The 26577-nt window shown below is 41.6% G+C and overlaps 1 protein-coding gene across 3 annotated transcripts; it reads right to left on the bottom strand.

The window, feature by feature from the left end:
- Window positions 1–7346: 7346 nt before the first annotated feature.
- On the bottom strand, window positions 7347–17121 carry STARD4 (StAR related lipid transfer domain containing 4). 3 transcript variants are annotated; one of them, XM_077171683.1, is made up of 6 exons: window positions 17019–17121; window positions 16592–16721; window positions 14660–14709; window positions 12796–12922; window positions 11514–11628; window positions 7347–10937 (listed from the first exon to the last, which is right to left on the bottom strand). In XM_077171683.1, the coding sequence occupies exons 2-6, from the start codon at window positions 16694–16696 to the stop codon at window positions 10711–10713; spliced, it is 624 nt and encodes a 207-aa protein (XP_077027798.1). In that variant the 5' UTR covers window positions 16697–16721; window positions 17019–17121; the 3' UTR covers window positions 7347–10710. The 3 variants fall into 3 exon arrangements, with proteins under 3 accessions (XP_077027798.1, XP_077027797.1, XP_054509330.1); XM_077171682.1 differs by lacking the exon at window positions 17019–17121 and having other exon boundaries at window positions 16592–16832; XM_054653355.2 differs by lacking the exons at window positions 14660–14709; window positions 16592–16721; window positions 17019–17121 and adding an exon at window positions 12281–12413.
- Window positions 17122–26577: the final 9456 nt, after the last annotated feature.

The raw sequence follows: 26577 nt of genomic DNA, 5'->3' as shown, positions 1-26577 counted from the left end.
TCTGAGAACCAAGTCTGTGCAGCAGTGGCAGTTTGAAGCCATCATTTGTCCCTTGCCAGCATTACTCAGCTGGACCTGAAACTATAATGATTATCAGTCTGGTGTACATAGATCTTTGCTGATGAAGTTCAGTAATGCAAATCAAGGTATGGAAGATAACAAATACAGCAGTACGGAGTTTTGCCCTGCTCTGGCTCCTTCCAAGACACGGCTGGGAAAAAGATCATTTCAAAGCCTTCCATTGGTGTGCTCAGTACAGGGGTGGAAGAGGAGTGACAACACAAGAACAGCATTTTGTGAGGAGTTGGAGCTGCCCCAAACTGCACAGAAGCCCTGCCCAGTGATGCTCCATCCACAGCATGTGTGAGAACAGTTGGGCCCTTTATTTGTTTATCAGGAAGATGTTTACTGGCCAAGGTATATTAAACAGCAAGTGTTTGCCCCTATGAAGTAGCACAGAGTTCTTCCTATAGGAAGATATATAAAGAGCAAAACTTAAAAGAAAGGGATTTTTTTTTCTGTTTGAAACTCTGGCTTCAGAGTTTGTGTTAACATGTGTTAACATTAATGGCTAAAGGGCTTATCGTTATTCTTCCTCTTTGTGCTTCATCTCTTTTTTCCTGGCCCGGGGGCACCCAGGAGCAGCTGTCAGCTGCCAGTCAGTGGGTAAAGAGCCATCTGACACCTGGCAGGTTTCAGCTTTTCAGCCCTTCCAAATCTGCTGTTGCCCTTGGTTCCATCAGAGGGTTTCACTCCTGCTCTTGTGCTCCCAGAAGAGTCTGGGTTTCACCAGTCAGTACATATATTTCTCTGTGAGCCATCCCTGGTGTGATTTGTCACTACCAGTTGGTACCCAGGCAGAGGTATTTCTACTTTCCCTCTCCAGTTCCCAGACTCATGCTGTTTGCTGGCACCTTCAGATTCCTTTCTTAACAGCCTATATCTGGCTGACAGAAATAGCTCACTGGTGTGCAACAAATGCCAGACAGACACAGAAAATAACTGAGCTTCTTGGGTTATTCTCCCAAAAGAAAATGAAGGCACCTGGGCTGCTGTAGGCACAGGGTGAGTGGCTCAGAGCAAAGAGGCACAAGAACAGCACCGTGCCAGGTTCTGCTCCTCAGCACCAGGAAGCTCCTTTGCCAACAGCACCTTTTTCCTTCTGTGGAAGACATTGTTTAGGTCAATCCAGAGAGATAAGTAAGGTCTGGGAATTCTGAAAAATATCATGTGTTCTGTGACCAGTGACCTTCCTAATACTGTTTACATAATATGAGTTGACACACTTAGAATCATATTTTATGCAATGTTGCCATTTACAGTGTTAGCACAAGAAGCTGCAAAGTCAGTTTGGAGCACGTGGTCCCATTAGTTGCCTGGAACTGTAAATAATGATCTGCTTTGTAATACAAAATTGTGGAGCCAATCATTGTATCTGCATAAGTACACAGAGGGAAAGTCCCATTAACAACAAAAAAGACTGTAATTCTTATCCCTATAACCCATTAACCCTGGATCTGGGTTAGCTCTTCTAATTGAAATTATTATTTCAAATTACTTGAAGCAGCTATTCTGGTCATTTGAAAGCTGAGGACAAACCATTGGGTTTGATTTACATGTGATCTGCCCCAGAGACTGTATGTTCTAGGAGCTATTGAGTCATATCTGTTCATACACAGAACTGTGCATAGGGGTCTACACTATCCTATCAGTCCTCACATCCCAAAGCATGATGATGTTACTTACAAATGTGAAATTTGCATGAACGAGCACAGCTACACAAATCCCCAAATAAAACTGCACAATAACCACCCACAACAAACACACTAGAGAAGTCTGCTACAGAACACACCAAAAGGAGCTCCTTTTTAGCTTTGTGACAACAAAGGATAAAGTGAGAAGTGTCTATATATATGTACATTCTGAGGTCTCAAGTTTCTTGATTTCTGTTATTTTCCCGACATGCCCACCAGCCATGTTTCTGGAAGTAGTGCAAACACATGTATCCAGTGACAGCCTCCTCCAGATGGAAAAATGTCACCACTGACCCTGCCCTTCATTTGTAAGACATTGAAGTTGTATTGTTTGTACTATTAATATGTTCCCCAGTCGTCTCTCCCTCAGCTGGCCATGGGGGCCTGAAGTAGTCTTTTACAGAAAACTGAAGTTTGTCAAGAAAAATTTCATGAAACTAAGCAAATGGACTGTATGTATATTTTGACAAAAATATCTTTGAAATATCTCCTAAACCCTGCTGCAGCAGTGTCCTCCCTGAGAAGTATTTTCCTCGGGAATGACAAGGACCCTGCAGAGCATCCAAGGCTGGTTCCATCATTAATGTACTACCTCCAGTGTAGTGATAGGTGCCTTGTTTGCACTGCTCAAATCATTACCACCTTGGTTGCAGGGAGACAATAATTACAAATGAAGATTCTTTTTATTGAAAGGAATTAAAAACAAGGACAGTTATAACTACTAACTGGTGAGAGCTAACCCAAACAGTTTCTTTGTGCTTGTTCACACAAAGAAAGAAGAACACTTCCTTGTTCACACCACATCCTCATGAGATGTCATGCTAACACTTCTGATTAAACAGCAGAAATTTTACTTAATGTTCCATAAGAGGACATTGTTTTCAAGTCTGGTTGTTCCTTGGGGGTTTTTTTTGGCTTTATTTTTTGGAATACATGGAGACAAGTGGCCTATGCTTGTGAGAAATTACCTCTGAAATGGTTGCTCAGGGAGAAGGAAAGATGGAGAGGTGGAGGTGAACCCACATCATAGAACCATAGAACCATCCAGGCTGGGAAAGAACTTTGGAAGAGATTGGTTGGGAAAGATCATGCAGTCCAACTGTTAACCCAGCACTGTCAAGTCCACCATGAACAGGAATGTTATTGCAGGGAAGCAGTAGTGGTGGCTGTTCCAGCTTGTCAGGGAGCAGGAGAAGGGAAGACTCATTGAGGCTCTCTGGCCTGGGGGAAGAAGTCTGCTGGTCCCCAGGAGTTATACCACCACACCCTTGCAAGATCAGGGGTTCCAAGCAGAGGCTGCCTGGCTGCTCCCCACCCACAGTAAGGAGTTCATCAGCTTAAACTGATTTTAACCTGAAGAAGTGTGATACATGAAGGGTGCATGGTTTGGAGGCTTGGAAGAAGTGTGATACATGAAGGCTTGGCCTTGGTTTGGAGGCTTCTGGCTGGATGAGGACCATAAGGAGGGAATATTGTGCTTTTGTTAATTCAAGAATACTGTATGCTGGATGGTTAGGGTATGTGCTGATGTTTCCAAGACAAACAGAAAAAATGGTGCCTTTGATTAATAACACAAAATATTTTATAAGCCTGTTACAGAAGCTCGTTGATCTCAGAGCAGTGGAGGCTGGACTCCAACTAATAAAAATGAAGAATGTTGTAAATATATATAGCAGACTCTCTCAAATTAGCTCCATGTCCTGTGTTCCTGAATCCTTAACTTACTGCTTAATGTGTAAGAAATCCTGTACTGTCAACACTCTTTTCTTATACTAGCAAAGATGTAAGCAACTAAATAGCAGTTTATAGTCTGCTTGTTTAACTTTACCCTTTTGCTTCTGATTAGGCCTGTTTGTGTAGTAAATTTTCTTGTACTGTGCAAGTGAATTAGAGAGAAATTTGAACCAGAAAAAAATGACGATTTTGTTATTTCCATGTATTGTGTGTGGGACAAGTGTACTTCCTTGTGTGTTTGCATGGGAATGCTGATAAGCCATGAGAAAATGCTTCAGTGCTGGGATGTCTATTTTTAATAAGTGTCTTGCATGACTGATCTGATGCTAAATAAACTAGTAAATCTAGAAAAGTTTACATCTATTATTTGCTGATAGCTAATGCTCAATGTAGAGCAGGGAACAATATTCATCCTTATAAAGAGGAGTCATCATGGGTACTAATTGGTTATATTGCAAAGTCCAGATTGAATTCCAGCTTGGCACAGCATTTCCCCTGCTCCTCTTTCCTCAAAAGTTAGCAGCTGAATAACAAACAAAATCTGTTATTAATGGTGGAGTACAAAACTAGGGGCTGTCCAGGCTTCCTCTGTGTCCCAGGGGTGGGTTATGTGATATAGATGCTTGTGTCCCTTTTTGTTAATTACTTCCAGCAATTAAGAAATTACCACCTCCTTGTGCATTTTAGTTCTGCTTCTCTTTTAACTGGGAAGTATTTTACGAAGTCCCAAGTCTTTTTGTTGCAGTTAACAGTTTTTCTATCACAATGATTTGTTTTCTGCAGCCATTTCACAATGATTTGTTTTCTGTAACCAAATCCAATGTGCTCCTTCATTCAGCATCCTTTTCTCTCAGCAGCACAAACAAATCCTTTACCCCAGAAGTCTTACACTCCTCTTCTTACTGGAATATGAATTTTCTGCTTTTAGTTGACTACTCTTTGTCTTGAGCTATGTCGTCAAAAGCTGCACATGGTACTTGAATGGAGAACATTGCAAGACTGACATGTTGAAAGGACTTGTTTTTTTTTTAAATTTCTCTGCTCTGTTCCCTCATCTATCACCCTCAGTGGTGTTCTGTCTTGCCTGGTACTGGAGCATCTTGTTATTCTTGTCACCTACAACTCCTTAGTCCTGCAAACTGCATGAATGCAAAGTTCCTTCATATCCTTTTGTGGGAGATGATTTTACAAAATCTCTCCATCCTGGAGCAATGTAAGAAATATATTATTATAAGCTCCACAAGACATTTTGCATGGCAACAGTGCTCCAGGAAAAAAAATAGTCTAATTTGGCACTTCCATGGATGTGGCTGAATCTTTTCCCAAGCTAATGCAAGGCATATATTCTTACTGCAGTTTCATGAAATCATCTTGGTCACACCTCCGTTACGGAATGGAAAAGGGCAGTGGAAAGACCAAAGGAAAGAAGAGGGCAAGTATCAAGCTGGCTTCGAGCTCCCCCTGGAGCTCAAGGGTTGTTTGCTTTTGCCTGACCTCTTAAAAATAGCACATCAAACAGCTGAGTTGGAGCTGAGTTGGAGCACATTACACTGGCTTTATAGCGAACTTGAGGCAAATAAGGAAATGAGAAATAAGAATTAACAAGTCAGAGGAACTTTTAATGAGTTAAGATAGCTGGGGAGTTAAACATAATGATCCTGCCTCATAACTATCAAATTTCTGCATTTCTGTTGATGTCTAGTGAAGTCTTCTTTAAAAAGCACTGGGCTTTTGTAGTTATCATGTCCTTCTCAGCAGTTCAGGCATTTGTTTCCTTCAACATTTTACATATCCCCAAAATTATGTTTCAAATATCCCATGATGCAGGTAGTTTTGAGAAGTGATTCAATATTTTTACATCCATGATGAATTCTCCATATTTTCATTTGACATTAAAAAGAAAAAGTGCATGGAGGGTCTCTTCCCTCTTCCTCACTTCTTTGGTATTAGTGGTGGTCATCAGATTTCCTCAATTTCATTTCCACTGAAGCTCTATTCCCATGGTGTGGGCTGTGAGGCACACAGCAGAACACAAAGATGTTTTGCCCATGTTGAGCATATACAAAATTTTATTTTCTTTTAGCTGATTGAAACAGAGACCATGAAATTCTGCAGATATGGCTGCGCACATACAGGCTGCATCGTTAATCCTGTATGCAGAAGAGAGGGTGGTTTCTGGAGACATGGCTTATGCTCCAGCAAAAAGGCCTGCTGTGGTTTCTTTCCTTCCCCTTTCAAATTGGGAGGAGCTTGAAATCCTGTTAGGCATATAACAAGGAGGGGTTGTATGGCACCCAAATAACATGAGTTGACCAAATTCGTGTTTGCTGCGGCTCAAATGCATCCACTTGAGCGTTGTTGCCCTGCCTCCCCAGTGCACCCTGGAGCTGGGATTAGTGACACCAATGCCTCAGCAGCAATGCTCCCTTGACTGGAACCCAAATTGCAGGCTGAGTCACAGAATCTTGGCATAATAATTTTCTCTCCATGGTTATAAACTGCCTCAGAGAGGGGTCTCTGCTGGCAGGCAGGTCAGCAAGGCCCAGGTACAGAGCTCAGGAAGTGATTTCTACCCCTGTGCATCCCAGGGCAGAGCCAAACTGGTCCAGTGAGGGCCTGAGCAAGGTCAGTTTCCAGTTACACTTCAGGCAATAACTTATCTTCTAAGATCAGTTCACCTTTGATACAGGTAACCTAAGGATTATTAGCTTGCCCCAGTGTCTTGGCACACTGAAAGAAATGCTTTAAAGAAAGTAACTCCAGAGAAGGCAGTTCTGGATAATGTGTTGGTATTTGAGGCTCCTTAGTCCAGATGTGGCATTTCTTATCATGTGGGTCAGCTATGCAATATGCACAGGTATCTCCTGCCACATGCTGCTACCATCTGTGTCTGCTTTCTCCCTGCTAGTGGCACAATTCCAAAGAAGGTTAACTCCATGATAAGCAGCCCCTATCTGAACTGTAAAACTGAGTCACCAGCACAGACCATGCAGACTGGAAAAGGCAGAATGTGTTAGAATGGTGGTTTAGGACTTCAGGATATATTCTTTTCTAGAGAACATTTAACATTTCGTGTAGGTTTAAAATCTCTCTCAGCTTTCTATTATCTTTCACCAGGAAATGGGTTTGAATATCAATCTTTTACCAATTCTAATAATTAATGTCCTTAAGGATTATCCTAAGATCCCAAGTGGCCTCTATACCTACCCCTACCACACTTTACAGAAAGTGACATGATACATGCCCTACAAGGGTGTGCTGTTTTTCAGAGGTGACAGTTCCTTCTGTCAGCAACAGAGGAAAGCAACAACTCTTTCCACCCAAGTCAAATGTTACAGAACCCTACTGCCTTTATGCCAGCTTGGCAAGAGAAACAAGGGAAGGCTCTAGAGAAGATACAGGGATTTTCTTCATTTCTGTAGGTGCTAATTAAATACATGACAATATACATGTTGCAGCTTGTGTTATACACCTAATATACATCTATATGCCTTCTGCCAGGTGCTATATGCTCATTTATTTATTTATGGTTAATAGATCACTTCTTAAACATACAAAAAGATAAATAATCCACAACAATCATGGGCCACCAAACACTCCTGCATATACATTTTTAGAACTGAAGCCTTGCGAAAATCCTGCTTGTACAGGTTTCAAGACATTTCAGTTAGGCATTTTCCTCAGTCTAAATCAAGTTTCTAAGTGAAGGCAGGCCTTATGGGTTTTAGATTTAAGGAGACAAACTGGTATCATTAGAGATCACCATGCAGCTGAAGATGAACCACATCATCAGACATAACTCCCCAAAAATGCTACATATGGCTGCACAAGTATTTAAGAAACTACATCACAAGCCTGTTGGAATCCATTATTTATTCTGCATTTGCACTCAAAATACAAATACAATTGCTTAAATGCTGAACACAGTAAGTTAAACCCACTGTTAAAACAGACTTTCACAGGCACAACTTGAGTGGTTTCTCTAGAATTAGGGATTTTTTTACAACAGTGAACCTCCTAGGTTAAACAATCAGGCCACATCGTCATGTTCTGGCTACTTACGATTACTGGAGGAATTATATATGCTGTGTTTTATAAGCTCATCATGTTTCACATTTATAAATTCATCAAATTTGAGATCAGGGCCTGTGCACAGAATATCTCTCTGAAGTACTAGTGCACTTCCCAGCCAGATTTGGTAGAGTACTTTGCCTCTAAATGTAGGCTAACCCCAGCCCTGCGTCTTCTGCACATCACAGGCAAGGTTTAATGCTGGAGGTTTTAGAAGAGGAACAGAACCCAAACATGAAAATTGTCTTATCTTCAGTCATTTTTCCCACACACATACAAAGCACCTAGTTAAAGTGCCAAAGCATAAAGTGCCACATTGCCCAAATCTCTAAAAAGTAAGTTTTAAAAAAAAAATTATTAGCCATATAAAAATAATTTTGATGTGTCTATATACATACTATTTGTCTAGCAAAGCCAGATTTCTACTACTCCTGGGCAATTTGTTCAGAAGCCACTTCTGGACAACTATATTCCTAAATGATAGAAATCTATACTAACCACTTACTTTGTCTCCCATTTCTTCTGCATAAGCAAAACATAGGTTCCTGCACTTTGTCCTTGCCACTGCTTTCCTGTTTTAACCCTCTTCGCTCCACCTAGATTGTCCAGTAAATCAGGAGGAGAATACAAGAGTAGGAGAAGAGGCTCTGATATTGTGGCTTTCTTGGTTCTGATGTATTCTGGTTAAAGAACAGTTCTTCTTCCCTCTCCATCTATAGCTATATAAAAATAATATAAATTTCAGGTTCAAATACATTTGAAATCGAACATCTTTTTTCTAGTTCTGTATTAATCAGTAGCTGAAATTTTTATTAGAAGTATCAATATACAAAAATACACTAGCAATTTTCTTATTTTAGCTCAAGTTCTTTCTTCAGCCGCTCTGTGCTTCACCAACTTGTCTCTACTGAAAGCAGAAAAAGCCATTTCACTGGATACTAAATATGGATAGATACTGTATATGTGTCAGAGCCACTAAAATGGGTGGTTTGGAACAATTACTTTTCTGTGCCTGGTGTTGTACAAACATCCTCCTGTAAGTGTCTTGTGCTCCTTGTGACCCACTTCTCCAGCACTGAAGTGCCTCTATGCAGATTTAAACTGGGCAATATTTTTCTCAATGTACATCTGTATCACAACCCCTCCATTAGTCACTCCCAGCAGCTCTAAAAAGAGAAGACATGAATATGCAGATTCACTGCACATGTAATCTTTGTAACTGGGAAGAAAAAATAGGATACACTTCAAACAGTTTCCTCAACAATCATGTCATCATTCATGGAGCAGCACTGCCAGAGATTTCATAATTGCCTCTGTACCAGTACTAGAAAGGAGAGGATTCTGGCAGCAATTCCTCGGTGTCCTTGGCAGTGGAAGATCACCTTGTGAGCTTGCAGTACTTTGGCAGACACAAGGAAGGTAGAAAAAAAATGGGAAGACTAATTGAGGGGTTTAAAGGGAAATGCAGAATACACAAAACCTAAAAAGGAGTTAACATTTTCTGCCCATAAAGACCCAAAGGCTGTTTCATGCATTGTTTTTAACAGTCTTAAATAGTACTAAATACCTTAAAACATGAAGCAGGTTGAAGAAGCCCCCACTATTTTTGGTATTATGATTTTGCTACCTCTCTGATTGAGCAATGAGAAAGGAAAGTCCTCATTGTTCAGAGTTCAGTTACAGTGGCTGCTGTCAAAAAAGCCAATATTACTGGGGACTTTCATCTGAATTTTTGGTTTTTTTGAGAGTCCATTACCCCTCCCTGGATTATATGTATACAACTCCACAATATCAGGGATCCAAGATACCTTCCCAAACTCCTACACAGCTAAACTTGCAACTGTGAGCACTGGCAAAACATGGGGATAACTACAATGTCTGAGCAAATGACCAACATCAAAGGCTTAACATCAGATTTTAAAGAGAATTCATGTTCCTAGCAGGGAGGGAGTTATTTTTTAAATGCTGCTGCTACGTATCTGTCAGAATCACAGATTCAGATTGCTGAATATCCTTGAAATCTGCATCTTAAAAAAAGACCCTGTATCCTTCAGCAGTTCTCAGCAATTCTGCAGCTTGAGCTTTGGCCTTCATTGCTCATGCTTTAAGATCTTAATTTATTGCAAAAATCAATCTAGGGGAAGTAACACAGAGCACTCCACAGCACCAGAACACTGGCAAGTCTGTGCTGTTGTGGCTACAGCAACACCTATCCCTGAAGCAAGTGAGTGGCTCTTTCTGCTGCTTTTGTAATTCCAGGGTTTGCAGTTAAAGAAACATACACAGAAAGAAACCCCCCCAGAAACCCAACCAAATGAAATCCCTACACACACTATTACATGCAACTTTAAATAAAAAACTCCTTAGAAGTAGAGGGTGTCACTGAAGATCCATTGGAGGTTTGCTATTTTGACAATTGTGTGATTAAAAGTCCAACATAAAGCCTATGGAAAGATACTTGATGACCTAAATGAGCTTTGGATCAGCTGTAAGGGCATTTCCTTATGTACTGAAACTGTTATATAAAACAGCAAATAAGTTACAGTTACAACATCAAAGAAATGCCAAAAATGAACACTTATTTTTGCTCTCAAGTACAAATAGCTTTCTTACGAATAGTATAATTTAACAACTTAGCTACATAATATCCATATGATAAATCAAAGCAAATTTTAAAAACAAATTACAGATGGAGCTGAACAAACTTTAAAAAATAAATTAAAATTTAGGTAAATATAAATATATATATATTACAAAATTACATCTTCAATGAGATGCTGCCTGTACAGCAACCTGCACCATCAAAATCCTGAGCACCTGGCTTCCAAAACTGCTGGAGAGAGCTGAGCTCACACTGCATTTTTCAAGCCCACACACACATCTTGCGCTTTCTACTGAGGAAGCTGGCAGTTTAGAGATTCAGGCTATTCTCACAAAGATGCACAGTGCTGAGCAGCAAAAAGCATCTTGCACTGTGCACTGGGAATGTATGCCAATGATCACATCAGGAAGCACTTGCTAAAGTTATTTGGAACAAAGGTTCAGGTGTCATTCAGGAAGAGTGTTACCTCAATTTAGTAGGTAACCTATGCTAAGCTAAACAACATAATCTGATTGCAAGGAATGCGCTGACTTTTAAATCACTGTTTGTCTACGCTTTGAGTGCCTTTTTGAGGTCAGAGTAGAAATTGGCCAGGGTGCTAGACATGGCAGTGTCTACTGCAGACTGTGGCAGCATCCCTCGCAGTTCAGTCTGGATATAGCCTGTCAAAAGACTGTGGCCAGGAGAGTCCTTGAGAGGGACACAAAACCAACCGCAAGGGTGATTGAATCCACGGACAAAGTTTGGTGTCACCTCTCCATAGTCCAGGCTTATACCTATCAAGGAAAATAAAACAAACCAAAAAAAGGGAAATTAATTTGAAAGAGATTGAAAAAAAAAATTAATGCACAGTAAATTTGTCATATATAAGCTTCTGGTTGGGGAATTTAGTAGTAGTGACAGCCACACTACGAATTTCCAGGTATTTTCATGCATGGAATTTGCTGTTCATCCAAACTCTATGACAGGAAAGCATGATAAGCAAAAAATCAAATGTTAAGAGAGGACATTCCTCCCATTTACATGAAGCTAGTTGTTACTCATCCCACTTTGCTCTAAGACCCAAGTTGAAGGACTCAACTTGTCTCTAACACTCCTGCCCCACAGCTGACATAAGTGAAGCCTGGCAGAAAGGAATGGTTCATGAGTAATCCAGTAACTTGTACACTTCTTTATATACGTAAAATTAAAGTTAAAACACCTTTAAATTTGTTAAAAAACACCTTGAATTTACTTGTTGAAGACCATCTTAGACCATTTTTGGAATGTTTACTACTACTAAATCTGAGTCAAATCTTAAGCCAAGCAACTGTTGTAAAATAAGAATTTAGCAGAAGCAGGTGGTGGCTTACCACATGTTAGAAGCCCATCTTCATAGCTTGTAGTGTAAGAGAAATCAACAAACTCCCTTGGTGCTATGATGTTCCAGAGCTGGCCAGCAGTTGTATAGCGCATCACACAGCAGTTCTTGTTGAGTGACAGAATTATAAGGGGAAAAAAATATATAACTTCGGATAATGAATACAGGGAAAGGTAATGCTTGCAGGGAGCTAACGTTTTTCACAAAGTTCATAGCCTCTGTCAACTGCACTGCAAATTCAATGAGGTCTGAACGGCTGTGCCATTCTCAACCTAAGATCTGGAAGTTTTAAGGACTTGTGGTCTACAACTGAGAGTTGTGGAAGCAGAGAGTATCTGGCACCATAAAGATTTAAAGATCTAAAGCTAGAGAACTTTGGCATGTGCCTGATAACTGAAAGCCTCGTGGCTCTTCTGTCACCAAAGAGCACTTGGGAAGTCAAAAAGGACCATGAACAAGCTTCAAGAGGAATCTCTTTGTACTAAGATACTCTATCTAAAACTTTTAATCCACAAGTGAAAAATAAAATGGAATGTGAACAATTCTTCAAAATAGGCTTTCTTATTATATTATAAATTAGAGTCTGTATAAATTTTATATAGACAAAATATCTTGTCATACAAATCTTCTTTCAGAGACAGAGCAAATGACAATCCTTGTTCAAGCCAGGTGTCCAGATGAGGGTTTTGAATTCATTCTGAATGTCTGCATTAACCAAAGGAAGGCTACTAGCTGTTCTGTAATCAGCTTCAAACCTACCTTTTTTTTATCAAGTCCTGACCCTCAGTATGAACTATTTTGTGTCTCAGCACAAAGCCATGCTACACAAGTCAGCCTTCAGGAAGAGGGGGAGGTTGCAGCTTCCATACGTCTGGACTAATACTATTGTCTGCTGTGGAACGGAAGAAAGCAAGCTGTATGAAATGGCTTTGGCATACACAGTATCACACTGTAGCCCTCTGTATGTGAATTTTATCAGAGGCTACCAGACCTCCCAGGTCCAAGAGAATTGTGACTGACTCCTTTATTTTTAGCATTAATGGAAAGATGCACTTCATGCTTCAGAATAGGACTGTGCTGCCAGAGGGCCTGATCTGTGGTCACACAGAGCATGTATGCACAATGCTGCTCATGCATGCAAACAAGAAGGCTGAGAAAGGTTCTGATCTTTCAGGTTAGAATTGCTCTGCTCTACATGAATGTTAAAGCCATGAATGTTAAATTAATGCATTCATCAATACACATCTCCTTCAAGAATCTAAACAAGTCTTCACCTCTTCAAATGTTTCCAGGATGTCCATTGAAGTCATTAGGCTGTCCCAGTCTAGCCTGTAAGGTCCAGGGCGAATATGATCCACTATTCTGTTAGTAACATCTTCCACCACTCCTTGAGCTTTGTAGCTAGAAAAATGTGTTTACATTTAGTAAGAAATTATTTATGTTACATTAATTTTCAACAGTACACTTACATTAACACCTTAGTACCAGGAAGTATGGTCTGTGCACAATTACATCAGAGAAACAGTACAGGAAAACACCTATGGGTGCATCTGTTCTTCTCTGCAAGAAATTTGTTTCTGAAAATACTACCTTTTTTATACAGTTAGTATTTTATAAATGGCAAATTCCTTCCTTGGATAAAAATTATCCTGTTTATTTCTCTAACAACTGTAACAATTTATCATTTTACTCCTCTTGCTCAGCTAGCAACAGAGTTCACCATAGGTAAGTAAACCTAAGGTAAAAAGGAGATCACGAATATAACAGGAAAAATATTTTTCATAAAGCAGAAGTAACAGGATGTTGGAGATTGAAATGCTATGGTTTATGGCTTGAACAGTTTTATGAAGGACTTTTGCCCATTATACCAAAACTGTGTAACCAAAGCTGCACAGAAGCTCCCTCAATGGGCCTCCTGACTGAGGCTCTGGACTGCAAATTGATTTGAGATAAGATAAAGTGACTCAGGTCTGGGCTGGGGTATAAAAATACTTTCACAGGATTAAACCCAGCACCTTTGGGGTGGAGGCCACAGCCCCAGGCTTATCTGCTGTCAGGCTGGAAGAGACCCTCACACCAAAAGAGGACGAAGAAGAGCTTTTGGGTCTATGGTTAAAAAGCCTCTGCTCAGAGGCAGTGAAAGCCCAACACCAGCTCAGCTGTGGGACCTCTTCACCCTGGCAAAGCCACATCTAAGGGACATCCACATGAGGGACAGCAGAGGGGCTATCATGGCCCAATAAAGGGCCCTCCCAAAGGGGTCCCCAGATCCCGCACCAAAGCTGCATGTGATGCAAAATGACAGATCCAGAGTCATGCAAGGGACAGTGTCAAACTTGCCCCCCTCAGGGGAGGCCACCTGGGCATTCCCACCTGTCCAAACCTGTATTAATCCATGGGATTCTATACTTTTGGATGGGGGACCCTCACCACCAAGAAGACTAGACTGAGGGGAGCAATGAGACATCACTGGGACCCACAGAGGGGTAACATGTTTCTACTTAAGCTGTCATGCTCCCTGTCGCCCCAAACACACTCCCCTTTTTCTACTTCTCTTTTTTTTTTTTTTCTTCCTTTTTCTTTGCCTCTTTTACTACTAAATAAAATGTATCAATTTTTCAGTATCAACACCTCGCCTTGTTTGGTTTTAATCAAGTCTTGGGAATATTCGAATGGTTTTGGGTTCATTCTGCTTTATTCACAGAGAGTTCCCATTACTCCTCTGTGATTAGACCAGATCATAACACAGGAGTAGAACCAAGCTAATGAGAACCAAACTAATGAGTCCAAGGACTGACTGAGTTGTCACCCAGTGACCCTTCAGGACTACTGAACCCAGGCTTGATTCTGAGCTTTACAGGACATAATTTCTGGACAGATGCTGTTGCCACTTCAGCTAATGGGAGTCCTGTGGTGTGTTCCACAGACTTCACTGTTGTTCTAGACACCATGCAATGCTAAAGTATCAAACTGAAAAACTACAAAGGAATCATACAGCCACAATAGGTAACCCATTTAGCTTCCCATCTGTAGGATCAGTGTAGCTGAGGGCTATAGAATTCACAGCCTTAATCTCTAAATTCTACAGAACACATCTGTGGAACATTAAAAACGTATCTCTTGTGCTGGAAAACTTACAGATATCCACTGAATTCCTCTGATGGTTTACGCCACACGGTTGCATCTTTCTGAAAGAAAATATAAGATACAGTATTAATTGTCACTTGGATACAATTGCAAGAAGTCCACAAAATGTTTCAATTTCCTTGAAGAAAAGCAGACAACTTTATAATTTTCCATGGTTCACCTGGGCACCACTGCACAATTTTCTTCAGATTTTTCAGATATCTTTTACTTGTAATTTTCTATTATTTCAAAAAAATCAGAAAATTGGCTTTTTCAGAGTGAAACACTAGAAGTCTGTGCAGAAATAGGGTTTGGTAGGCCAAGTCAGTTTACTGTGAAAACACATAGAATAATGGAACAACATTAGCAGGGAAAGCCTTCCAATTGCAAGGCCACTGGAAAGCCAACAGCTAGATGTTGCTCAGACAGGAAGACCACACTACTCCTGCTTGCACTCCTGTAACACAAGTTACAGAAGCGTGTATGAGGTGCAGGTGCAGACAAGAAAGTTCAATTACCTTTCTCTCCTAGATGCCTGACTAGAAGATTCTTGCAAGCAGTAGTCTACTTATTTTAAAGTTACCCAGAGAAAATAGAGAAACCAGTATCTTCTGATTTTTACATAACTATGACATGGAACCTCTGCACAAAGTGTCCAAATTTTGGTGTTGAAAAGAGTACCATATGGCACCACTTTCTTTGGAATCATGATTATATAAGCACAAAAGACCAAATGTCCTAAAGAACAGTACTGCTAAGTACTACATCCAGAATCATTTAAGGTATTTTGGGGCACAACACATCTCCTTGTGGTAGGTAAAGCTTGAGTTTCTTTTACATGGCACAACATCAAAATGGAAAGAAGGGAGGGAGGAAAGAAAGGAAAGAGGAAGGAAAGGCTGGAGAAAGGGGTAAAATCTGAGGATTTGGAACACAAGGATGCAGGTAACTTTTTAAAGGAATTCAGTAGTACTTAATTTAACAACACATTTAGTAGAGTAGAGATGGTATAGGTGTATTGCAAGAGTGAAAGGCTTGGATGCTCCATTCCTCCCTCTCCAGACAGCAAATTTATTAATTCTGCAAATAATAAGTTACATTTGGATCAGTTGCCTCTGTCTTATCAGTGTCTGCTCATGATGGAAGAAAAAATAAAAGCACTACTCAAATCACTGTAATAAAAAGACAAAGACAGAAATTTACCACACTAGCCCTACCATATTGCTACACTTCTACTTTCTGTGGAGGACAGAACCAAAAAGTATTCACCCAGCCTAGGACTGGTGCACAAGTAAAGGCTATTTAGCTTGCTGAAGCACAACTCAAAAAACCCAGGCAGCTCAAAAGAAGAGGATGGCAAACTGCTTGGAGAGAGCAGGAATTGTATTCCCTTTCAGGGAAGGAAACTTAGGATAACGTGCGGTCTCTAAAGAACAACAGAAAAGTGAAACAGTAGAAGAGGAAGCCTTGAGAATTATTTCTTAAGAAGGAAGGAATTTTCTCTTTTCTAAGAGGGAGACAGCTGAAGAATGATCAACTATTGAAAGCTGAAGCATGATCAACTATCTATTGACAAGAGATTCCAGATGCCTGCGTCTGCTTTGCTGGAAGTACACGTCAGCCTCTTGCAACACTATTAATGCTAACTACTTCACATTTTCTTGCAAGCCAAGCCTATAATCCTACACCGGTTCTTCCGTGAGATACACCCCTGCAAATGGGTAGAAGAAATGACAGAGTATGCCTGAGAACAGGAAAAACACATCCTGCCATCTAAAGATATTCTAGAGGGATGGTTTCACAGCTTCTGTCAGTTTCAAGTCCTGCAGGGCGCGGCCAAGTGCTTCTCAGCCGTGTGGCACGCACAGCAGCGGGCTCTTTCCGCCGCACCGGTGACCCACAGCTTCCTGTGGAGCAGAACGGGGAAGCGGCCAGAGCACTCACGGTTTTCTTCGCCACCCGCCACTCGCTGTCTCCGATGCTGTGATACCGAACCAGCGTGTTCCGCAGCTTCGAGGCCAGGGGCACGGGATTGGACCGGGGATCCATCTGCTTCCCTCCTGCGCGAAGATGCCTAATCACACAGACACAGAGCAGAACAAGGCACGGAGTCAGGGATGCCAGCAACAGCGCGGATCTTCCAAACCCGAACGGAGGATGCGGGAAACACCGCCGCGCGCACACTCGCACATCTCCCAGCTTGGTTCGGGTGGCAGAGAGCGGCTGCCAGGAGCGCAGGCCGAGGGTCAGGGGCGCAGGCCAAGGGCCAGCAGCCGCCACCTCAGCACCAGCCCCGTCCCGGGATCCGGCGGGAACGCGGGACAGGCGCGCTCCCCTCACGGACGCGCCGCCGCCCCGGTTCCGCGCTCACCCGCGGCCCGCCCAACAGCGCGTGATACCGACAACCAATCAGAACGCGACCGCCCCGCCGGCGCAGCCAATAGTGGCGCTGTCCGCCGGGCGCGGGGGTGGGGGAGACCGCCCCTTCGCGTCACGCGACCTCCCGATGTGTGGCGAGCATGACGTCATGAGGCAGGGGCGGAGCTTCGGGCTGGATTGGGAATGGCGGGGGTGGTGTGAGGGAGGGTGGGGGAGTGGGATTACGCCCGGCCCCGGCATTTGCGGGGACAGCTCTGCTCACGCGTGTGTGGCAGTGCCGCTTTGTACCGATCGCAGACAGTCACAGAATAGGCTGAATTGAAAGGGACGCATCAGGATCATTGCGTCCCAACTCCTGTCCTGCACAGGACGCTTCAAGAGTCACAGAGTGCCCGAGAGCATTGTCCGAACGCTTCTTGCACTCGGTCAGGCTGGTGCAGTGACCACTGCCCTGAGGAGTCTGTTCCAGTGCCCAAACACCCTCTGGAGCAAGAACCTTTACCTGATACCGAGACTAAACCTGCCCTGACACAACTTCAAGCCATTCCCTTCTTGTCACTGTGCGCCCCAGAGAAGAGATCAGGGTCTGCCCCTCCTCTTCCCCTTCCAATGAGAAAGTTTCAGACCCCAGTGAGGTCTCCCCTCAGTCTCCTCCAGGCTAAACAGACCAAGGGCCCTCAGCCACTCCTCACAAGGCTTCTCCTCAAGGCCCTTCACCAGCTCTGTGTCCCTTCTTTGGACACTCTCTAGTAACTTTAGATCATTTTTACACTGTGGTCTCCCAAACTGCCCCCAGCACTGGAGGTGAGGCCACCCCAGCCCAGAGCAGAGTGGGACAGTCCCCTTCCTTGCCCAGCTGGTGATGCTGGGCCTGATGCCCCCAGGACAGGCATGTCCCTCCTGGCTGCCAGGGCACTGTTGCCTCATTTTCAGCTTGCCATGTACCAGGATCTCCAGGTCCCTCTCTGTGGTGCTGCTCTCCAGCCTCTCATTCCCCAGTCTTTCCATACATCCAGGGTTGCCCCATCCCAGGTGCAGAGTCCAGCACGTTTCCTTGTTGAACTGCACACGGTGATTGCCCAGCCCTTTGATTCATCGAGGTCTCTGCAGGGCCTCCCTGCCTTTGAGGGAGTCAACAGCTCTTCCCTGTCTTGTATCATCTGCAGATTTGCTGAGTCTCCCTTCCAGTCCTGCCTGCAGGTTGTTTATGAAGATGTTAAAGAGCACAGGGCCAAGGATGGAGCCTTGCAGAACCCTGCTAGTGACAGGTTACCAGTCTGATGTCACCCCAGTGACTGTATGTAACCCTTTGTGCCTGACTGGTGAGCCAGTTGTTCACTCATTATATGGCATGTTTATCCAGGTGTTCAAAAGATTGATTACTTGTAACTATAATGGCCTTGTTAAGGTTTAGGACTCAATGGGCTTCATTGTCATGACTTAGGGGGAGGTTCAATGCTCAAACCTAGGAGGAGATTGATAATGCCTAGAAGAAGAATGTACTGTTGCAAAATGTGGAAGATGTAAAAACTTTTTTAAGAAGGGATGTTCTTTAATTTATTACCTTTTTGTGCTTTCAACAACAAGATTTAATTCCTGAAACAGAAAACAGCCAACAAGCTCTAAGTGATGTCCAGGTGTTAGAAAAACAAACTACTTTTTTGGCAGAATTGCCTTATTAAGGTTTAGGGCTTGGCAGGCTTCAATGATCTCAGACCTATGGGAGGTTTGCAAAGCTTGGGGAGAAGGATGTACCACTGATGGTGGGCACAAAGAATGCAGAATTTCCAAGGCACAAGAATATCTGGAAGAATCCCCAAGGAAGAAACTAATAAAGGAACTCAGCAATTGCACTGAATCAGGTATTATTAATTTCTCGATTTCTGGGCCTCCAGCTGTGCTCTCCTTGGGCACTCCTCTGTTGGGGGAGACTCTCCTGGAGCAGTTTTGTGTCAGAAAAGAGAGATGCACCGGACTTTTTCAGTCTTCAGGTTTATTATTATCTTATCTAAAGTTTTACATGCTGTCCACACTAGGTTCAGTGCACTGGAAAAGCACCGCAAAAATGGCTAACAATCTCTTGTTACAATGTCTTTTAAGACCAAACTACCCAATTAAGAATTGATGCCTAGATTATTTTCCCTTTTAACCCAATAACAGATCCCTGGAAGCCCGTAATGCAAACTTTTCTACCCAATTACAAAATGCCACCCAAACCCATGAAGAAGAGGGAAGAAGGATAAAGAAGGAACTTGGGACACACCCTCTGTCTTCCATCTTGCTTCCATTTACAACATACTAAAAATCCCAAAACCTGAATTTCTCAGCCAAGTGGTACACCTACACTACTCTGTATAATCTATAATCTACTCTCTATCTCTATAATCTATTTCACACTTTTGTGGATTCTAGTCTATCTTGAAGTCTAGGAAGCTTTCTCCATGAATGAGAGTCAAAGTCGGTACTCCCCTGGGGGTCAGGGCACCCTAGAGCAGACAGAGAAATATTCTCTGTGCCCTGGATTTCCACAAGGTATGACTGGGTAAAAAGTAATTCCAGCAGCAGGAGATGCAACCACTGACCCAAAAGTAAAGAAAGACTGAGCATGCAGACTAATTAACATAAGAAGGGAGTGATTCACTTAACCTATAGAAGATAGGCTGCTAATTAATAAGAGAACTATGCAGCTTTTAGCCAATGAACATTAATTCCTATTTCTGCTAAAATGTATAAATAGGAAAAAGTTCTGGGAATCATGGTGCTGGCTTTGTGGATTTGCCACCTAGTCCCCATTTGCTGCACAGGTCTGTAAATAAATCAAGTATCTCTATTCTGTGTATGGGTTGGCCTCCTGCACACCAGGTGCAAGAACATATTTGGGGACAACAATGCTTCTTTACAGTGGCCATATAAAGGTTTACACAGGGCTGCAGCTTTCCAGAGTCCTCTGTGTTTGCTATTCAGCTGAAGCATGTCCTTTAGTGCCAATGTGGTGGGCAGGAGCAGTGAAGGAAGATTCCCTGGGTCAGCATCTCCAGGTGGCTGATAGCTGTGGCCTTTGTCACAGCCCCTGAAACTGAAAACAGCATGCTTGTCCAGCCACAAAGAGCTTAAGGTGCTGCAGAGCATGGTGAGTGACACATTGGGGTGAGAAAGCCTATGACACTCCTGGTCCAGTCAGCAGTGCTTGCAACACAACTCAGCAAGATGCTGAGGGAGTATTGAAGTTTCGCTTTGCTCTATAAAGCAGCAAGCAGACTGGATTCCTGTCCTAGGAAACAGCAGCACCTACGGCCAGCGCACAGCTGAAGCAAACTTCAAAAGTGTGTGTAAGTGCTTGTTTCCTGCAGGTTTGCACTGTTCACTGGGCATCATTCAGTCAAGCAAACACGTTGGACAATGTCCATGTAAAAAGTGAAACCTCTTGTAAAGACAGGAAGTTAAATTGGTTAAAAAGCAGATGATTGGAGTGGGAGGTCAACAGATCTTTGTGTGGTAATATGTTGTTCATTTTGGCCAATGCTGGCTCCCAAAATGAGTGTTTTGAACATGGTTTTGTTTTCAATACAGGGCTTTACCACCAGACCTTTTGAACTGTCCCTAGTTCCCTTTCAATGTACAACTCTTGCTCATTTTTCCCTAATTGAAAACGGGTCTCTAAACAAAGGTCATGCTAGCACATACTAAACAAAAAATGATGATATTTTACATGCAATCCTTGAAATTTTACAAATTGCAGAATCAAGAGAGAAGTTTGAGTTGAAAGCATATGACTATACAGGAACATACTTCATTCATCTTCCTTCAGATTGCTGTCTATTATATTTCTCTGAGTGAAAAGGTGTACATTTGACCAGTCCCTGGCTACTTTCTCCATTCTTCCTTGACCTGTTACACTCCTTGAAGTCCAGTGCTTTCATGCCTTTGAGCATGAAATTCTTCCCCATGGGCTGTTCCTAGTTTAAACCACCAGTGTAAATTTAAGAGGGAAATTTCTTTTTCTTGAAGGAAGGAATGGCAAGTTTGCATTGGAAAATGCTGATTTTTTTAATAAAACCTTACTTGTATAAATGTTTTATGTTTCCTTGGACTGAGTGGATTATAACAGAAGGTTGTTTGGGCTTTTTAAAGCTTCTCTGGGAACTCATATGTCAGTTTCTCAAGTTTAGGAGATCTGCAAAGTAGTCTTACAGAATATAGATACTCTGTATTCTCATATTTAACATTAATTTTAATATATGAGCCAACAGGGTGCTTTCAGGACTTATAAACTGGTTCTTGCTCACAGTGAGGTACTTCCATACCTTCTGGCTTCCCAGCTGTGCAGAGCACTGTGTCAGTGAAGCGTGCAAGATAACCAATGTGATGCTGAATATTTTTCTTGTCTTACATTCCTTCATGAGTTACAGTAATACCTAAAATGCCACCAGTTTGTGCTTATGTGAGAAAAGTGCTGTGAGGATGTGAATGTTAAATGCTGCTAACAATACCAGAGCTGAGCTTTTGCTGTTCCTTCGTGCTGGTCTCTCTGGCCCATCTCTGCGCAGTAACTCCTGAACCACTCCCAAATTACACCACAGCTGTGTCATGCCTGAGGTATGCTGTATTCCTGTGGAAGAACATCTGTTCCTCTTGTTACATAACACCTTGCACGGGTGAATTTTGATTACCATAATGGGTGAAACCCACAAACACTGTCAAAAAGCCCAAAATACCTCTGTACCCCAACAGGAAAGTGACTAGATAAAATAATTTTCTTTCTGGAAACATCTGCATTCACCTCCATGAAGAGGAATGCTTACAATGTCTGATATTTCATATTAGAAATCCTGTTGTTTGGAAAAGTGGAATATTAACTACTGGCATTTAATTTTAATTTACCAGTGCCTGGCAATAGCTTTGATCACTGAAGGTGCTCTCTGAAGAATGTATAACAATCTTGCCTGCTTTTCAGATACAAGGAACTGTAGACATTTAATCCTAATGTCTTGCAAGTCAGCAAAATGTCTGCAGTTTACCAAACATATTGGACCAAGTTCTGCTTTTGTAGAAAAGGGTATAGAACCACTAATACATAATGTGCTCACTTGTATATGACACTCAGCATGCTGTTTCCAGCCCAGAACAGTACCCAAAGTATTTAGCTGGATGAAACCTTAACTCCAGCTGTTGGAAGAAGAGCAAATGGCACACAATTACCTCATTAAAGTTATTCTGACCAAATTTTTTTCTCTTAAATTTAGATGCATTTTGTGCTCTTTGCAGATAAAAAAGATGTCCTTGATGTCCCTGGCAAGTATTATATGATTCTAAAGCTCAGCAGGCTGCCATTAATAATAATGTATTTGATATTCTCAAAGTTAAATATAATCTGAACTTGTGTCACACAGAGGACTCTAAAAAACCAGTATATTTTGTCCTGCCAAGACTGTTCTTTGCTGGTTGAGCTGGCTTGATCATATGGAGATGCAGTATCTCCATTTAGAATTAAATTATTACAGCTCTTCAGAATGAAATCTGAATTTTGGAAATGAAAATGCAAATCCAAGATCCATGTTACCAGGCTTACTATTTTCTCTCTTCTTTTTCACAAGTGATCAATAGCTACAGGTAAGTTGAAAAACTGGGATTTTTCTCGTAGTTTTATGCCTCATTAGGAGCTTTCTTCTTTCCACAAGCATTAACTAAGGCTTGAGCAATTAGAGGCGTCAGATAGTTCCAGTGCAGAAGGGTGGAGATAATGACATCCTTCATTCTTTGGGGCATCTACATTCCTTTGGCTGATGGGTTGGCAAGAGCCATTAGACAACTTTTCAGGAATTATCACTATTTGTCAGTACTGCTTAATACTTTTGAGGAAAAAGCAGCATTTTCTTACTATATTTTTTTAACTGTTTATTTTGTCATGAATAAGCTACAGTGTGTCAGAGAGTGTGATTTCCAGTGTAGTCCAATATATTTATTCTAAGCTTGAGTCTTTTTTAGTAGTTATGAACTTATGAAAAGTAGCTACGATGTCTGTGCCAATACATGTTCTGTTGTACAGTTCTATTTTACATATCACTTAGGAATTTTGGTTTTTCTTCTAGATTTGTAATTCTATAGGAGAGTGATATGATTGGTTGATTGACCAATTGATCTCTTGCTAGAGCTGTGCTTAATTTGATCATGAGCAGTGTGTTTATCATTACTCTCTTCTGACTACTCAGTTTTCCTTATCTGGTCATTGTGTTCCCTGTTACCAGGATTTTGCACTCAAATCTACATGAATCTCCTCACTGGTGCAGAAGATCTGAGCAATTTCAAGCAGTGAAAAATACTCATAACTGACAATACAATTCAAAATGTTGTTGGGCTTTTGGTTTTTGTTTACAAATTTTTTTCAGGTATTAACTTGAGTTGCTTTTAATTGTGAAAGGTAGAAAGCCCTCCACATAGTGAGAGTTCCACAAGTTTGGGGCGTTTGCACAGGCATCAATTTTGTGGCAAAATTCAGACTTTCTAGACCCACGCCTTCTGTGTTGCGCAAAACACATGGGCTGTGTAGTCCTTTAAAGCTGTTCTTCAGTGCAGACCCAGTAACTGGATGGTTGAAGCTGGCAGGGATCTCAGTGCCATCTGATCTGGATGAGGTTTCTGTCAGCCCCTTTCTCCAGCCTGTTGGGGTCCCTCTAAATGGCACCACCCCTGCCCCGCCCCCCCCCGCCCCCAATTTGGTGCCATCAGCAAATTTATGGAGGGTGCAGATGCCCCATAATCTGGAGCATTAACGAAGGTGAAAGAGATTCAGACCCAGTATTGAACCCTGGGTCACACTGCTCCAACCAGGATTTGTGCCACTGACCATCACCTCCCTCACGATCTGGTCATCCAGCTGGTGTGTCAATTTCTTTATGAGGATCTTGTGAGAAATCCTGCAATTACTTTCCTTCTGCAGCTGGCTTCTAAGATTCCCCCCCCCCCCCCCCACCTTTATAACTATCCAGTTTATGTTCTCTGTCAATAAAATGAAATACAAGTATCCAGGTTTGCAACTCAGGTATAAGTGAAACAGTTGAAAGTTGAACTTAGACAAAAACCTGCCCTGGAAAACCACAGTCTTGGAATGTACTGGAAAGAGCATTCTGCAAGTGGCACAGGAGGACTGATATTTAACTAAAACAATTTTGTTTTGAAACCTTTTACTGGCTCATCTGGAATTATATGGCACAGAAAACTTCTTGCTAAATCATAGACTAGCAAAAGTGTTTTGCTCTAACCACTCTTGGTGTATTCAGTCAGACTAGCATAGCATTTCAGCTGGCAGGACAACTGCTGGAGGAGTCTGACTTTCTAGAAAGTTCAGCCAGTGAAATCTTGAGAGGCCATCTCTTGCTAAAAACATGCACATATATTGTTCACCCATAAACTGTCACATGAACCACTAAATCTAACTGATTATACATCTTTGGTAAGGAGGCTCTTTCAAATGCAGCATGGGTAAAATTTTTTCATACAAATATGTCACAGGCATGAAGAAAACAAATAACTTTGCTTTTCTTCTGAGCAGTTAAAAAGTGAGTCACAACAAAAACAAAACAAACCAATCAAAAAAAAAAAACCTCCAAACTTTGTAGAAAACCTCTAGTATTTTTCATGTCTGATCTTCAACCATCTATTTAACTTTGGCTGGATTAGGGAAGTGTACAATGTGATGCCTTTCAATCATAGTGTGATAGAAAGCAAGTCTTTATTTTCTACAGTTGGCCCACATAAAATGACAGAAACGGCATTAGGATTTCATGTTTGCTTAAAATGAGCTGTATTAAATCAGCTAGCTTGACCATTCCCTGTAAATGCCAAAAAATCCCAAAAGGCTACGTCTGGATTCTTAGCACTCATACATATTGCCAAATGCAACTTTCCAGATGGTGAGAAGTGTAACTAATAATATTGCATGTTTCACTAACATAGCTCTGGTAAGGTTTGCCTCAGTTTGTGAGTGAGCCAGACTAGAATTCAGCTCACTTCTCACATAATCATTCAGACTAATGTATTTAACTAAGAAACAGGAATGCAATAAGAATTCACTGGCTTAGGCAGATGTGGGTCAAGAGAACAGTCTGGAAGAGAGAATGGGCCATCACTCCTCTGGTGAGACCTGGGCTAGCTGCCACAATTTCCTTCCATGGTATCAGGTTGTTGCAGGAATTCACTGGATTGCAGGTCCATGCTGTTGCAAGCTGCTGTGTTGTTTAGGGAAGAGGGAGTGATGGTCTGGAGCACAGCTTAGGCCAAATAGCATTCCAAAAGCAATCACTTTACAGACCAGCAATTGTACCTCTTTTTTTAAAGTGCATTTTGCGGTTAAGCCACGAGATGGCAGGAAAACAAAATAAATATTATTTTATGAAGCAGCTGCACTTGAAAGTTACATCTAAAACCAAATACTATCAAGAAGGGGGCAAATTTTCCTCATGAAAGTGTTGCTAAAGTCTTATAAAGTTTTAAAATATATTACATATCCCTTTAATTAATGCTATCTAATTGTGATTTATACTAAACCATCTTTCTCTTACCTGCTGTTTTATGTCTCTGGAGAAATGTCTAATTTTTTGCCTATGGGCAAGAATTAAAAAGTTAGAACTGCTTATTTCAATTGTGGTTCCCAGTGTAATATGGTGTGTAACAAAATTAAATTCAGAATAAAGTCTCTTTGTATGTGGAAGAAAAACCATGATTGCCCTGAACCGTGATTAGTCCTTGGTTTCTCTATCTTACGTAGTATACCCTCTCATTCTAGCCTTGCAAAAAAAAATCAACCTTCACATTATTCTCAAAGCAGACTGCAAAGCCACATAAGAGATTCAAATGATGAGTTGATTCTTCTTGATTTGAAGAGTAAAAGACACAGTGCCTTAAAATCATCTCTGTAGTTATCTGCCTCTGTGATATGATATTAAGAAAAGTACTGTAACTTTTTCTATGAAAGAATTTCAAATGACTGGATTCTGTTCCTCTCCTGCCATATCCTGTCAGTGGAATTTTAAAGAGAGTGGCTTCTAAAATATCTATGTTCCTTTTTCAAAAGCAGTGGTGACAATGTCATCATTAGTACTGCCTAAGTAGCAATAGTGCACCATAGCAGTACATGGCAATAGTGTCTGTAGGAGTGGTGTACATGGAGTCTTACGAGCAATTCCCAGTTGTTGGATAGTCTCGTCCTGCAAACACTCTTAAATGCCGTGTAATGCTGATTGCAACCCAGAGAATGTGTTGTCTACCATAATTAATAATGTTTAGGGTGTCTTACATGTTTTCCTGACTGTAGCAAGCTGAGTGTAGTAAAAGACCTATGTCCAATGATAGATGGATTTTTAACCTCTGGCCTTATCTGTGTTCCTGGATACACTTGTCTGTGGCCTCTCTGCAGTCATCTCATCATAGTGAACCAGGAAGCTGTTCACCAAAATGCCTTTATTATCTCCAAAAAAGTTGTTGAACTTGTTTTAGACAGGCTTCAATTACACCCTCCAGGGCTTTCTGTAGTTTGGTCTGTTTGGGAATTTATT

This window comes from Agelaius phoeniceus, chromosome Z (genome assembly GCF_051311805.1).
Source record: "Agelaius phoeniceus isolate bAgePho1 chromosome Z, bAgePho1.hap1, whole genome shotgun sequence".
Classification (NCBI taxonomy): Eukaryota; Metazoa; Chordata; class Aves; order Passeriformes; family Icteridae; genus Agelaius; species Agelaius phoeniceus.
This window is presented reverse-complemented; position numbering and strand designations above follow the sequence as displayed.